The sequence below is a fragment of the Schistocerca piceifrons genome, chromosome 3 (genome assembly GCF_021461385.2).
Source record: "Schistocerca piceifrons isolate TAMUIC-IGC-003096 chromosome 3, iqSchPice1.1, whole genome shotgun sequence".
NCBI lineage: Eukaryota > Metazoa > Arthropoda > Insecta > Orthoptera > Acrididae > Schistocerca > Schistocerca piceifrons.
The window spans coordinates 757453697-757470678 of record NC_060140.1 but is presented as its reverse complement, the minus strand read 5'-3'; the positions used below and the strand labels follow the sequence as shown (position 1 = coordinate 757470678).

General features: G+C 37.9%; 1 protein-coding gene and 2 non-coding genes across 3 annotated transcripts in view; all 3 read left to right on the top strand.

Moving 5' to 3' along the window:
* Nucleotides 1–16982, top strand: part of LOC124788324 (nucleoprotein TPR-like) — a 393071-nt gene that overhangs the window by 302261 nt on the left and 73828 nt on the right. Inside the window, exons 20-21 of the mRNA XM_047255562.1 lie at nucleotides 766–1026; nucleotides 15448–15585. Coding sequence (XP_047111518.1) covers nucleotides 766–1026; nucleotides 15448–15585 — 399 coding nt within the window. The remainder of the gene's footprint in view (nucleotides 1–765; nucleotides 1027–15447; nucleotides 15586–16982) is intronic.
* On the top strand, nucleotides 7515–7589 carry Trnas-cga. Its single transcript has one exon. It is a non-coding gene; the product is annotated as a tRNA-Ser (tRNA).
* Trnas-cga lies at nucleotides 7818–7892 on the top strand. Its single transcript has one exon. It is a non-coding gene; the product is annotated as a tRNA-Ser (tRNA).

The following is a 16982-nucleotide window of genomic DNA, read 5'->3' as shown; positions in this document are numbered from 1 at the left end:
TTGTGCCGTTGATGTGTAAATGTAGTCATTTCATGTACTCCATATGCGCTGTTGAAACAACAAATTTTGAGTGAATTTGAAACCTCTGAAAGGGAGTACTAACTTCTTTTTCCAGCATTGTAGCTCATAAGGAGCAGTTGTTACGTGTATTACATGCACAAGAAAGAAAACTTGAATTTCACATATACAATTCTTTTAAGTGATAGCCAGAACTAGGGACATTGGTGAAATGTGATGTGTTTTTGAAGTTTTAGGAAACTGCACTAAAGTTTTGGTACAAGGGTGCAAATCCAACATTGTCACAACTCTGCTTTTCTTCCATTTCCATGTACCATTTTACTTGAAATTTACTCTTAACATTCTTGCTAGAAAGATAGTGATTACTCTATTGCAAACCTAAAAGCACTTAGTTTGAATTATACGAAGTCGCCTAGGACCCTGAATCAGGGGAGACTAACTGGACAGTAAATCTCCTGTGACTTGGAGTTCTGGGCAAATTTTGTGAACTGTATCCCTTTTCCCTAAACTTCACCAGTCCTTTTCCTTCACCCCTCTTTTCCTTTCCCTTTCAACCCCTCTGCCAGAAGAAGGAACCCCTGGCTCAAAAGCTTGCAAACTTTAATGCCGCCAGCTGGTGAGTAGATTTTTTACCTATACAATTGCAGTATATTTTTAATAATACGTGTTCTTTTAATAATGACATATTCTGAGAGATTGTTTTTCAATGTGATTTTTGTTTATAATTTGTGTGCCCTGCTTTTACAGAAAGACGGAAATGAAGCAGCAATTCAGTCATATGAAATAAGTTCCATTGCCAAATCATACGAAAAACTTAGAAATATAATAAAGACCTTACATGAAGAGAAAAATGCTGCCATTGTAAAATCCAGGACTTCAGAAGACAATGTAACTGCTTTGTACAATCAAAGGGAACTGGTAAATACAGGGAAAGACATTACGTCAGATAAAGAGAAAAAGTTTGAAGAAGACTTGCTGGCATCTACAAGGCAGTCTAATATTTTGAAGGTGAGCATTTGTGAAAATGTTATTTATACAAGTTATGTGCTATAAATACCCAGTTACTGATTCAGTTGCTGTCCATGCAGTCTTTTATCACTGAAGAAGCCAATGTCTGTTTTGTGTTACATTTATGCTCTTCTTGCCAGAAACATGTGGAGACATTGACAGAATATAGATCACAACATTGAGACTCTTGTTTTCAAGCATTGATTACATACAAAAATACTTTCCTAAATTTGAGAGCATGATAAAAGTAGTCAGACAGTAAAATTAATTAAATGATTGGGGATAACAAAGTTGGAGGATTGAGTCTATATTACAAGAAATCCTACACCATAGTAAGGCAATTAACAAATATTTTTGTCAAAAACACATTTTATGCCCCAAATTAACAATTATGTTATAAAAGTAAATCCAGGTAAAGAATGGTTCCTAAAAATTGGGAAGTCTGTTGAGGGTCATGAAGATCTAATGAAGAGAACAGCCAGACAACAAGTAACGGGAGATGTGTTGTGAGATAGGTTGCATCACTTCTTTGAAGGAATTTATGAGATGGGCACAGTTAGCCAAACCACTCTTACACCACCATTTTCCAATAAAATTATGAACATAATAAAATTGCTCAAAAGCACAAATTGTTGTGTCGGTGTATAATATTTCAAATAAGTTACTAAGACATTTTTGCATCATTAATCTGTGAAGTATCCGATTGTCCATTGTATGATCTGTTTGTCAGAAAGTAATAGGGTAGAATATAATGATTAATGGTCAGGTGCATTGTGTAGCTCCTTTTCTAAGCAACATAGTATGATATGTATAAAGAAACGGTTGTGCAGTTTTGCAGAAATAAAACATTTGTTTTTAAATTTTTATTACAGAAGGATCTTACACAGAAGATTCCTTTTTCAGTTCATGAACTATTTATTGTCCACTCAACTTTATTTTTTTTTCATAGTATTTTCTGGCCATGTGATGTAATAATTGTTTCCATTATTGATAATTTATAATTATTGATTACCTTAAGCACAACAACAATAAATCAGATTGCGTCTTAAGATACCACCATATACTGTGTCAAGCTCTTTGAGATGTGATCACATTAAATAATTGAGAATTGAGTACTCTTCCAGTATTACTTTACAATTGGTTGATATTGTGGGGTAAACTGTGTCCGCTTTAAAATGTTGATTTGTGTGATGGCCATTTTATTTTATGCTTTCCATTGTTTCAATAAACCTTTCCAGACAAGTGCAAAAACCTTTAAAAAAGGTGATGGCTTAATTTCTTCTCTGGTACTCATTGGGCATGAGAACTGGTTTCTGTTAATGACTTCACTGCATTCTGCACTTGCTAAAACACTTTGTTACAGTTTCCTCAGAAAAATAGCTGTTTCATTGTTATAGGGCTCATTTGGAAAATGTTATTTGTTCAGGTGCAAATTTGACTCCTTACACAGTTCAAAACTTGAAAAACCAACAAGACTAGATACTCTACCAGAAGCACAGTAGGCATAGTCATTGGGAAGAGCCAGGTTTGAGGATGGTTTTGTTCTTAAATTACTGACTTTGATACCTATTGTCGTTATCATAGTTATCTTAAACTTTTAATCATACTGTGTTATTCACTAGCTTTTTTAAAAAAGAAAATCACTGTCGCCACCACCATCCACTGTTAAATATAAGCTTCCCTAATACATTTCCATACATTATGGTCTTCATCTTCATGTGTGTTTTTAATGTCTTCTACCCACCTTCCATGTCACTCCTGCATATTTGTAATGTGATCTACTCACAGTCTGTTATTTTGTCATTTCTGCCATTTCTTATCTCTATGAAATCATTACAGAACTTGCTGGGTTCATGTACCATCCATTTTGCATGGCTATGTTCCCTGACCCATTCGTGTATTTTCGTGTGTTTTGCAGTAACACTCAACCTTCAGTTGACTGTCAAAACTAGTTATCTATGGGGAAGTCGGGAAAAAAGTTAAATGTTTTGAGGGGTGATAGTTTCAGCGACTGAGAACAAAAAAAATCATATGAAAATATGTTCTGTTTTTAGCAGCTTCAAGGAAACTAATGAAAACAGTGGGGAACAGAACAAATCAGGGTGCTAGTAAATGAAACATTGTGGTCTGATGATGTTTTGGTTAATTGTGTACATTTCCTCACAAAATTTGTGAGAAAGGTCCACTTTCAGTTGCAGTGCATTTTGCAACTACTGTAGACAGATAATGTGTTGCGTATCAGAGCTCATTTATATGATTCTTTACCTTAGCATGTGCATGTAAAATAAGAGTGAGAAGTTCCTCTTTTGATTGATTGATTGATTGATTGATTGCTTTTTAATTTGTGAAACAGTTTACTTTGTGTGGATTTTGTCATGTAAGACATTGAAATTTTTGTGGGTTAAAATTAATTTCTTATATGTTAATTAGCAGTGAATTTTTTAAATCTAATTGCATTTTTTATAGTCTTAGCTAATTATTACTATCATACACATTATAGACAGTACATCTTATAATAGATAAGCTGTTTTAATATAAGTACTTCATTACCACATAAAAACTTTTATTTTGTAAATAATCCTTCAGTTTTGTTTTGAAACAGTAAATAATATCTGTGTTTTTTATATGCTGCTGTAATTTGTTATGATATGATTGCATTGAACAGTAACCTCTCCTGAGTTTTAACTTTAATTTTTCTGTTCAGATGCAGATTGTAGCAGTTTATGATCTTATAATCAAGTACTAAGCAATTTTTAACATAGTGGTCAATATTTTTTTAACATGTGTAACACTCTGAAAAATAAATTCACAAGGTATGGTTAATATTTCCTGCATTTTAAAAAGTTTGAAGCAGTGAGCCATCCTTTCACTGTTGGTCATTATACATATTGCTCTTTTTTGCAGTCTGAATACAGCTTGAATATTTTTCTTATTCACTATCCAAAAAATTATGCTGTAGCTAATAACAGAATGACTATAAGCACTGATCTGAAACATGAAATATCATATACTAGTGGTGGGCAGGAAATCGCGTATCTGTTAGAAATCACAGTGATTGAGAAATCGCAGATATCACAATAACAACTTAACAAAATCTAACTGTAATTTCAGTCACAGTTAGCAGTCGCAAGTAGCATTTCACATTCAATGCCGTGAGCCATCTGTTGGCCGAATTCCGTACTGCTTTCTGCGATTTCAGTGACAAGTCGCGGCTAGAAGTCGCAAGTAGCAACTAAAAAGCGCAGTTAACAGTGCTATCTGTTGGCCAAAGTTCGTACTACGCCCATCTCTGCGACACGCTATCGAGTCCAACTGCGATTTCAGTGACAAGTCGCAACTAAGAGTCGCAAGTAGCAACTAAAAAGCTCAGTTAACATTCTTTTCCTAGTGTCATCTGTTGACCTACGTACGTACTTCGTTATGAGAGCCTTGTGCCTCACGAGATCGGTGTGCTGTGTGTGCATATGAAGGACTTATTTCATTAGTGGTACAAGTCCATTTTTGTTCATTTTGAGATACAGAGTCATAAAGTTAAATGAGCGCTGAAAAATCTGCAGTTGAGATACCAGAAATATTCAAGCATATGGCTTCTTGCTAGAGATGAACCTTTATTTATGTTTGTTTGGATCATTAATTTCAGAAGCATTATAGACAGAAAAGTGGAGGTAATGGACTTGTACCACTATTGAAATAAGCCCTTCACATTATATGACGACATGCACATTCAGCATCAGTTATGGTTGGCCAAACACAGCTGTGACTCTGAATGTATTACATTAATAAGAAGCAACATTGCCTTTTTCTCCTGAAAATATCAAGTAACGTAACAAATGTGTTTGATTCTGCTTCCAATATGACAGTTTTGGTTAATACTCCACATGCCTACAGGACTTTGCAATGTTAACACAGCAGAACACAGACATCTGTATAAGTGTAGTGAAATGAAAACAGTATTATTGAGTCATATGAATGCCTCACTTTTGTTCCGACACAGTTCAAGACTCAGAATAAAAGTTTTACACCCGATGTTCTACATGGCGACTTCACACACAAGAACTTTTTGCCGACACTATTACCACCTTTATAAGTAAGCTTTTCCTGTGTTACTTTCAAGTAATGCACTTACGCTATTCTTGATTTAACTGGAAGATCTGTACTTCACACTTTCATATTAACAGCCTCAAAATGCATATTCTAGACTTTGGGATATGTTACAGGTCAGTGTCACACCAAGATTATGGAGAAGGGGGGGAGGGGGGGGGGGCGGCATATCACTCTCCAACTAGTGTATACCAGTAAATAAGTGGCGGAAAACGTGGAAAATGAGATTTTCATTATTCACTCACTGTATTTAACACTTATTATTCCTTTAAAATCGCACAACAACTTCAATAAAACACAGTTTAATCACTCATCTGCACACTTATTTCACAATTATGTCACTTTTAAACTGCAAATCCTCTAAGAGCTGTCTTGAATCTTCACGAGTCTCTCTCAACAGCCTTGATGTGGATAGATACGTACAGCAACCAGTAATCAGAGTCAGAACTGTGTCTGCAAAATCACAAGGATTATTAAACAAATTTTGCTGTCACTAATTACAAGCAATATAATTGACAGAGTAGATTGCTAATATTTGCTGTAGTGAAAACCACTCAATGGGGTACATTTCACATTTGCAAGAACGATCTCACTGAAGTAATCAAGTCCATCGAAACACTTAGAAACTAACCTCTCGTCTGACGAAAACAGTCTAAAGATGCAGTGGCAATTTCTCCAGATCTGTTGACAATGATATTTTGAGTTATCACTTTACTGAGTGACTGAAATGTAGTTCGGGTACCTGTGAACATAACAATATGTTAGAATTCATTTTCTAAACACGAACTATTACGCTACTGTATGACTACTTACATATTAATTACAGTATTAATATTTTCGCAGTTGTTTCTTTAATACAAAATTGAAGCCAACAGAAGAAGAAACGTAAAACATACTTACCAATGACAGGTTTGTTGGGATGCAAATTTCTGTGTGGGCAGATGTAACTTTTTCATACGCAGTCGCAGAAATTGCAGAAGTCACAGAAGTCGCAGAAGTAGCAGAATTTGCAGAAGTAGCAGAAATTGCGGAAGTAGCAGAAATAGCAGTGGCAGAGGGATACACGACCTAGGTTCCTTAACTGCGACTCCTAACTGCGACAAATCACAGTTAAGAATAACAGATACTGAAAAGTAGCATTCACAGAAATCACTGATATCGGAAAATCGCAGTTTAGCCCATCACTATCATATACTCATGTAAGAATTTGGACAGTATAGCATGGTGTAAAGATTCTGTTGCTAAGTATTTTTACATTTACCTTAATTAACAATCATCTTGCATTCCTAGAAATTTTGTGCTTTTCACACATAGTATATTTTCATTATTTATTTCCAGGTTATTGTAATCTTGCTTTTTGTTTATCTAAAAGATCATGGTGCTTGTTTTCTCTTAGTGCTTCAAGTGATTTGTCTGTGATAAGTACATTAGAGTCATCTGCAAACAATATTTTTTGTCCACACTTGACACTTTGTGGTAAATCATTTATGTAAGTTAGGAACAGTACTGGACCTAGCACACTGCCCTGCAGTACCCCTGTGTTTAAATATTTAGGGCCAGAAGTAGGTTTTACAATATATTTGGAGCTACTTTGTATATAAGTAATTTTAGTCAGCTTGCACTGCAATTTTTAGATGTCACCACATTTTCATTACCCCCTTATTCCCAGCTTATTTAGCTTCTTTAACAGTATTTTGTGGTCAACTGAATTGAAAACTTTAGTTGGATTGAGGAATATACGTGTTGTATAATTTGCTTTAGCCAATGCATCTAGGGCATGTTTTGTTAGATATGTAGTTGCTGATTTAGTTCCTTTCCCTGATCAGAAACTGAACTGATCATTGGAAAGGAAATTGTATTTATTTAAATAGTTCATAAATCTGTCTTTTACCAGAGTTTCTATTATTTATCCAAAGCAAGAGAGTAGATTTGGCTCTTAAAGCCAACCCCACAAACAGTAATATAATGGAGTAAGATCAGGCAACCTCGGTGGCCGAGAAATGACTCCACGGTGACCGATCCAATGTCCAATGCACACTTCACTTGCACATGAATGAAAAAAGGTACAGATGACCCCTGGGCATTGAAATCACTAGTAACTATGTAGCCTACTGTGAGATGTGCAAATGTGCAAAGTTATGACTTGTTGGTCTGCAACGTTATGACTTGTTGGTCTGCAACGTTATGACTTGTTGGTCAGTTTTGATGTGGTTTCACTTTTTACAAGTTGTACCTCTTGTGGACTTACTACATCTCATTGAGCACACCCTCTCCTCTACGTATTTTTTATTTAACAATGAGTTTTATGAAACTTCCTGGCAGATTAAAACTGTGTGCCCGACCGAGACTCGAACTCGGGACCAGCTGTGAGTACCGGGCGTGAGTCGTGCTTCGGTAGCTCAGTTGGTAGAGCGCTTGCCCGCGAAAGGCAAAGGTCCCGAGTTCGAGTCTCGGTCGGGCACACAGTTTTAATCTGCCAGGAAGTTTTCATATCAGCGCACACTCCGCTGCAGAGTGAAAATCTCATTCTGGAAACATCCCCCAGGCTGTGGCTAAGCCATGTCTCCGCAATTTCCTTTCTTTCAGGAGTGCTAGTTCTGCAAGTTTCGCAGGAGAGCTTCTGTAAAGTTTGGAAGGTAGGAGACGAGGGTACTGGCAGGAGTAAAGCTGTGAGTACCGGGCGTGAGTCGTGCTTCGGTAGCTCAGTTGGTAGAGCGCTTGCCCGCGAAAGGCAAAGGTCCCGAGTTCGAGTCTCGGTCGGGCACACAGTTTTAATCTGCCAGGAAGTTTCATATCAGCGCACACTCCGCTGCAGAGTGAAAATCTCATTCTGGAACGAGTTTTATGTCAGTCAGACGGTGTCTCCATGGGGAGTCCTTTTTCTCCCCTGGTGGCCAATCTTTTTATGGAAGATTGTGAAGAGTGAGCACTCGCCTAAGCCACTTTTTAACCAACAGTATTTTGGCGATTTGTTGACGATACTTCTATGGTTTGGATCGTCTGTGCGAGTTCCTACAACTTCTGAACTCCATACACGAAAACATAAAATTTACTATGGATTTGGAGAAGAAGGGTTGCCTGCCGTTTTTAGATGTCTTGGTGCGAAGTAACAGTGATGGCACACTTGGTCATTCAGTATATAGAAAGCCCAATCACACAGACCTTTACTTGCAAGCTGCTAGTTGCCAGCATCCGGCACAAACAATGGGTGCTTTGAAGACCGAACCCACATCATCTCTGACACCAATAGTTTGCAAACGGAACTGAAGCACCTGCAGAATGTATTTCTGAAGAAATGGAGAGAGCACTGCAGCCCTGTAAACGACAGAGCAAAAAAGAGGAAGAAGCCTTTAAAACGACTGCCTATTTACCATATATACGTAATATTTCAGCGCAAATAGGCAGAATACTAAGAAAACATAAACTGAAGTAATCTTTTGCCCTCCTGCAAAAATTACATCGCTGTTGGGATCTGTTAAAGACGACCCAGAGTGGCACAAGGCAGGTGTTTACAGGATTCCATGTGAATCCGTCAAATCTTATATAGGGCAATAATGTGTACTGCGCAGGATCGCATTGTAAACAGCAGCGGCATACTCGCCTCCTTCAGCCTTGTAAGTCTGCCATCACCGAACATTGTATTTCCACAGGTCATGTAATAAATTACAGTGAGACAAAAATTGTGGCCCATATGTCTAACTTTTGGAGTTCTATTATTAATGAATCTGGTGGAAATATGACTGTCTGACAGTGAGTCTCTTATTAATCGAGACTGCGGTTTTCAGTTGAATTCGGCATGGAATCCAATCTTTGAAAAGTTTCGTGTCCTCTGTAGCCAGCATAGTTCTGCGATGAGAACTGCGGGAAGACAATCGAATTGATATCAATGCAGCGAGTTTTCACCACGGAGGGTGCGCAGTGCTGCATAATCAAACGCCCTCAATTAGCGCACCCGCAATGCCAAGTGAATCCATCACACATGTGCCAGCAGGGCCTTAAATACCAGAGCTCATTGCATTTTTGCCAGTATCACCTGAAGATGGCCAGAAGGACTATCACCTGAAGGTGGCCAGAAGACTCTGTGCTGAAATAGTGTGGCAGGAAGTTACAAACATCTGGCAGTTCTCCCAAATTTTGTGGAACATGTAGGCTGTGTCGCTTTGGTTGTATTAGCATGTGAGTGCTGGTGAAGGACATGCGACTGACACCCATGGTTTTCAAACAGCTGTGTATTGGATATGGTTAAGAAAAGGTCATATTTTCATTTGAAGTTTTTTGTTCAGAATCACAAATACTGCACTCTTCAAAGCATGTACCTTTCCTCCTGACTCATGCTGTATGCTGATTGTATAATTTCATTTCAGGCACATCAGAAGCTTAGTTTTGCCAATCCTATTTAGGTTACTAAAAACACTCCAGATCTATTCTACTCTTCTGTTTCTCCTTACCTGTTCATTCAGTTGCTGTCTTCAGTTGTTCTAGGTACAAAAATCTGTCAACTGATCCATGTCTTCATTTTAAATTAGTACTATTTCTATTCAAATGTATTTATTATATATTATGTTAATATTATTGTAATTGATTTTTCAGGTTTACTTCCACACTTGTTGACTGTGCTTCGATATGTTGTTGAACTTTATCTGCAATAATGGCAAACAGTGCAAGGTCATCAGCAAAGCGAAGGATGGTTCAAATATGTTCTATTAATATGTTGTATTCTTTCTTCTCTTTCCCTATCTAAAGACATGAAACTTTTTCTAGAACTGCTGTAAATAGTTTTGGTGGAAAGGAATCCCCTTGCTTAAATCTTCTTTCAGTTATGAATTTTCCACTATCCAAAAGCAGTGTAACACTGCATATATTAATATGTGCTTGTTAGTGTGTAGAGTCTGTACTGACTAAGTAAACTCAAAATTTATGAATCCTAGTCAGTGGTTCATTCTCATTGTTCTGCTCTATAATTCCATGACTTTCATTGTGCTCTATCCAGATTTAAAGTGTATTTTCCTTTGCTTGATTAAAATCTATTCCCCCCCCCCCCCCCATATATTTGATGATAATTTTAATGGTTATATACATAACACAGAGGGATCTGATCTGATTGGTCTCTCCTAAGATTTTTTCTTTTTCTTTTTCTTTTGGGGAAAGGGGGGGGGGGGGGTTGCAATAACTGCATTGTTGTTTCAGTTTTGAGGAATTGTCTTCTTTCATCTAAATTTTAAATTGTGTACCTGTGATATATTTATGTTAGTAAAAGGAAAAGAAAGAAAATCCCATACTAGTCAACAAAAGAAATCTGTTATTTGTGACATTGAAGACAGTCTTAGTATTCAGCTCCCTCTCATTCCAAAGATAGACAATTTTAATGCCATTTTCTTTGTGTGTTGCATTGAAAGGCCTTTCCGAATATGAAAAATTTTTGTGTGCTTGTGTTATTATTTAGGGATTACCATCTTCCCAAATTTGCCCGTTGAAATAAGGAGTGAAAACATACCGTACGCTCAAAGCTTGCCCTCAGTCTCCTCTTGCAGTGCTCCATATGCGCACTTGCTGCGTGAACCTAACTTCACTCATCTTGCATTCTCACCCCTCCTCAGTTCTTTGTTCTTCCGTTCTACTTGTCCCTCCCAATCCATTTCTCTCAGGTGGCTGTACACTGCACATAACTTCCCTGCCTGTGACCAGACCAAGCTCATGAGTGTCACATTTCTATCCCATCAACCTACTTGCTCTCCCTGCCAGCTATCCTTCTCCATCTTTCCCTCCAACTCCCCGCCTCCTTTCTTGCCCACACTGCCAAATACAACTCCTGATGCGATCTGTTACAGCAATAGTTACAGTTAGTTACTACACTCGCATAAGAACACTGCAATGTGAAACTAAAGTCAGTAACTTCACAATAAAAGTAAATAATTGTTCTGTGGCACAATAAAAGTAACAAATTCGTGCAACTAATTCACTGTGCATGCAAGTTAAACTGAATACAGATCAGATGCCTTATAGTAACAAAGACATGGTGGTACTGGTGGAAACCATCACAATAGTTAGTTTGCTTGACTGAATAATTATACCAGCCCACAGTCGCCAAAGCTCAACTTCACTCTAGCAATCTCATATGCAGGAATATTCATCTTGCACAACTGTAAAAGTGGTCTACTTAATTATTCAACAGAGTCCTTAAATGCAGTGTCGTAATCTAGGGTAGCACAGGTTAGATGAAAAAACATGTCCTCAGCTGACTTGCAAAGAAATGAGAATGAGCTTGTGGCTATTTGGCATTAAATCATTTGGCTAGCTGGTCTCACATGATTGATTGGCCGTAGATACTGTGATTTCCTTGCTGGCAATGCCCTCTGTGTACATAGACAGAATGGCACTTGATAGCTCCAAATCTTCCATCAGTCATCAGGGACAGTATAGTCAGAGGTGTGTGTGTGTGTGTGTGTGTGTGTGTGTGTGTGTGTGTGTGTGTGTGTGTCACATCTTCAAAGACACTTATGAAAAGTTTTGTGTAATTACATCATATTCCTAGTGCTTGAAATTCTTACCTTCAGTTTAATCACTGCGCAGTCCGTTTGAAGTTTTATTTGCTTTTGGTTTCTGTGTTCCTGCATTATCTATTGACGTTGGCATAAGCACATTGTGGTACATAATTTCATTTGTGTGTTCCTAATCTACATATTGTGAGATGCTGAACTTGTTGATTAATATACCTCTCTATTTTTAGAGAAAGTGTCAGTCTGTGTTTTTTACTTTCTGCCGTTAAGTCTTTTTCTTTCTAGTATTGTATTTATTTTTAAGAGTCTGTAATCACAATTTGAAAGTGGCTTAGGACAGTGCCATTATTTTTTGGTAAAATTTAATAGGCTTCATTTTTAGTTAAGTTTTATCCTTAACAAGCCAATTTTCTATTTGCTTTCCTGTGGAAGTACATGCTGAGGATAAAAAAGTTGTTGTTCTCAGCCAGTTCTACTAGTGTGACCTTAGACATTTCTGCTGTCATATCAAAAATTTCCACTGAAGAAATTTTTTGTCTGATTTTGGCATTAAAATCCACATTATCACCTTTTTGGTGGGGTTTGCTGTCATTTATGAGGTTCCATAACTCTTGACAAGGTCTTATACCTCTTCATCTCATTGTGAGCATGTTGCTGCAATAGACCTGAAGATTTCCATAGAGTTTCTGTTGTTGATTTTTAACAGAAGTCTTGCTATTCTGGTTGAGATTTCCACAATATCTGTATTATTGTTCTTTAATCTTCTTGTTCACAGTTAATCTTCCACGTGAATATCTTTCCTAGTATGTTCCTCTTGTAGTAAAACACACAATTCTGATTTTAATTCAGTTTGGTCTTCTTGGTCTTCTTTTCTCCTTTTCTCCTTAATTTAACCTTATTTAACTCTTCTTCCAACGCTGCTAACTTTTTTTGGGCCAGAGAGTTTTGTAATTTGGGAAACAATAGAAGCTCACGTGGCAGTACCGCCTCTTGCACTTCTGTCCATGGTACACTGGCCTGCCAAGGCCACAGAATTTGGTAAGATACATGAACAGTGCTAAACCAAAGCATAACTATGTGTCAGGGGTCTCACCTGAGACCTTAGTGCATTTGAATCTCAGGGCATGAGATCAGCATAACCAGTGTGCAGCAGAACCTACTAGTCTCTTGTCAGTATTGTCATTTAACAGCCACTGAATCATTATGTCACCTGTACTGCAGTTGACCAAAAGACCAGCAGACTTTTGTCTCAGCCTACTGTTTAAGTGCAGTTTGCTGTTGAGCCCATACACATTTCCTCTCCATAAAACAATCCTCCAAGTCATTGCATTATTGGATACTAACAGCTATACAGCGTGAAAGTATGCAGTGAACAGTGAGATCTATCCTGGTAAGTTCCCTTATCCCATTTACTGCTGTGGACATATAATCACATCCTGCTGTGCCATTTGCCAGTTTCTGTGGATGTGTATATGTGTGCAGTGCTGTGGATGTCTGTATGTGTCTTGAGGCACCTAGCTCTCACTGCTGCAGAGAAGTTAACTTTCATATATCAGTGATTGAAGAGTTTCAAGTATTTATCATACAACATATGTGCCTCATTGCATGCTGTCATTTTCTGAAAAACCTTGTTTTGATATCTTGAATCGTTTATGTGAGATATGACACTTTTTATGACCGCATGATTCGCAATGCACAAAGAAGTTATTGTGTCATGCGTGATCATCCATCGGATATAAAACCAAATAGCTCGATAACAAAATGAGATATCATTCTGCTCTCAATTTTAAATAAAATTTCGATATCTTATCTACATTTCATTCGCTGCAATGTACGAGCTAAAATCAACCATTCACAAAGCTTATGCAGTGCAATTTTTGATGTATCTTCACTCATGACCTGCACGATTTCAGAGATTTCGCGTCCATACAGTTCAAAGTCCTGGCTACAGAGGCCACTGGGCCAGCCGCCTGGTGTGCTCTGATGAGCCACCAAAGAAACATTATTGTTTAAGCCAGGCCATGCAAACTCAGATGCTTTGTGAGCACTGACAAAAGCACCGGTGGTCTGCTGTAGTGTTGGTGGTGTGGGGGAAGGTGAGGGAGGCAGAGACAGCACCGTTGTGGCAGTGGTAGGAGAGGAGCATGTTGTGGCGGTGCTTGTTGAGGCGAGAGTTGTTGTGTTGATTGGTGAATGTGGCTGGGCAAATCAGTGTGCATTAAGTGGCGTACATGTATTAAAATGAATAATAATAATAATAATAATAATACCAATTTTGTATGCAGACGGAAAGAATAGTTTTATTGTGCTCCATATTTTGCATTAATTTACAACATTCTTTGTTTATCTTTGGCTTCGCTTAGAAGCCACTGATTTTCTGATATTTGGAGCAATTATTTTGGCAGTTGTAATTTGAAGTATAGTTTCCAACAAAGCATCAGACAAAAGTGACCTTGTTTTTGTTTTGTGACTATTCATAGTTGGAAACATTTGTTCACAAAAGAGCATTGTTCTGAACATAGCAACACATCTCAGGGCAACAGCATGAACCCTCAGGAATTCTTGTTAATCAACACCTTTATAAATTGAAATCAAATCAGCATTGTAATGTAGTCTTCCAAAATTGAGTTGATCTGTAAGTTTATCAGCTCAAACTGGAAACTTACTGGGGCATACTCTGGGCACAGTAAAAAGGAATGTCCTTGTGTGTTGATTCAAGATTCTCCAAAAATTCTTTAAATTCCTGATGATTCAAGCATTGCTTTGTACAAAACTTTGCAATTTTTGCAGCTTTATCCATGGTGGACCTAAACTTGTGGAAAAGTTATGCCCCCTTCTTACAACATTGCAGGGGCCCTATCAGTACCAATGCTGTACAGGCACTTGAATAACAGCTGCATGTCGTTCAAAACCTCCTCTGCAGCCAGGAAAAAAGGAATAACATCCAACAGTTCCTCAGTAACAGTGAAACCTTTTCGACATCCCTTATGAATACAGCCTCTACTTGGGAGAAAAGAGGGGAGGGAGGGGAAAAGCACCGGTGTGGCACTGGGTCATGCAAGCACAAAATGCTGGAGTTGGCGTGGCCTGATTTAAGCGAGCTCAAAGGAGTACTGGGCATATTCTGTAACCTGTATTACTGTTGTCCAGTCAATGTGTTCAGTGCTACATGCAACCTGTACATCATTGTATCATACGTGTTGCTCTATAAAGTATTATGTTCCGTAAATCATGTTTGTTCTTGCTATAGCATTTTTATCTCTGCAAACTCTTTAAAATTTTGTGCAATGTTTTACTTAATTTGATGCAGGGCAAAACGAAAATAAATTTAATTCTTTATCGAGTGAAGATATCAGACTGTAACTTCAGCAAAAATTAATTTTTTTCACCTAATGGTTTTCGAAAAATGGGATGATATATGTTTCATGTTGGCCAGAATGCTGTCTCTCAGCACAGGCACCAGCATTTGGTAAGCAGTATGGCAACAAAAGCGCCTTCATTGGAAAGCTGAGAGCAAATTTGTAGCAGTGAAAGGGTTAATGATCACCACATTGTAATTAAGGGCTCTCCCCAAAGTTGCTAGTAGTCTTGTTTTGCAGTCCATGTGAGAAATAATTTGGCTCAAAATGTGTTTTAATGTTTGTTGGAGATGTGTGAACATACTTCAGATATAAAGTGACACTTTTGTCTTCCTTCCTCTCTGGGTAGTATTGAGTGCTATTTTGCATTTTGTAAATACAGAATTGATGGTTTTTCTTTTACTTTGTGGGTGCTACTCTGTAAATGCTTAATGATTGTTACTTTTTCCATATTTTATTTCTAGAATGAATCATTTAACTCACTCAGTGAAACCAACTTGCGGTTTTGCAAGGAGCGAGATGATTTGGAAAAACAATTGCGAGTGATGCGAGAGCACTGTGCAGTATTAGAAACACGCCTTAGTGAACAAGATAAGACTGAAGTGAGTTGTACTGCTAATTTGACTTTATGTTGTTAGTATACAGACAAGGGATGTTCCGACACTAAGTTTCATCATGTTTTTGGAAGAGAAGATGTCACGGCAAGTGACACAAACAATTGCCATATAAATCCATACCCATTGCTGGTTCAGCAGTGGAAGGGGCATCAATGGGAGAGGAATGACACATGCTCAGGGCACTGAAGAAGAGGGAGACACATACACAGGGCAATGAAGAAGAGAAAGTAGCAGCAGACTGACATGCTATTGGGATATTTTATGATCTCTCAAAGGCTTTTGATTGTGTAATCATGAAATTCTACTAGATAAACTTAAGTATTGTGGTTATGTTAAAGTGACACATTCCACGTCATTACAAAATGTTGTATTCATGATATATGGAACAAGGATTAATGTATGTACGTTATTAAAGTACACATCACGATGGCAGACAGACATGTACTAACAACATGTTCACCAGTGGAAGTGCGTTCTGTTTCTAGTATAAATGGGCACGTGGGTCCAGTGTCTCTTGTCACTCATGAATGCCTACAGACTGGTATGGTGAAGAGGTCATGTCTCATCAGATGGTAAGTCACTGGTGCTGCATGTTCAGAGAAGAAGGCAAAATGTGGAGGACGAAGATCGAAGTGGGTGTTCTCTCCACATTCACGAATGAAAATAACATTGCAAACCAATGCTGAGGTGGAGCAGGCACTGAGTTTTACCAGAGTCGTTTCCTCAAATGGATTGCACACTATGGCAAATGTCTCAGTGTTAGTGCTACTATGTCAGAAAACAGTGGAAGGTGCATAGTTCATGGTGCCATGGTGTGTTTGTTTTTGGCAATACAATTTCTGTGTGAAAAACTGTGATGAAACTTACTTTCGGGACGTCCCTCTTACAAATTTAATTAATCATTCTATTAATGTAATAATTTAGATGTATTATTTGACATATATCTCTCTCTTAAGATTGCAGTGCACTTGTAAGTGAAGGGGATACACACTATTTCGGTGAATAATTTGCCTTGGAAGGGGGGGGGGGGGGGGATATGTGTACAACATTATTGTAAAATGTCGTCATTAACCACCAAAAAGTTTTTTAGCTTTTCAATCAAAGGGGTTGGTGGAATGTAGTAAGGATTAGTCTGTTCATGTTATCTATTCTGTTTCCATATGCCCCACATGGTACCAACAGGCATATCTGTAAGCGCCGATAGGAAATGCTATCAACTACGTAAATAGCTTTATCTTGTTGTATTTATCATCTTACCTTTGAATTTAGGCATGCAGTAACACAAAATATGCTCTTAGGCTTTAGCACTATCTGTCATAACCCCTTCAGTTGAAAGCTTACTGAAGATTGGTTTGTGAATAAGGTAGAAAAGCTGCAGTAAG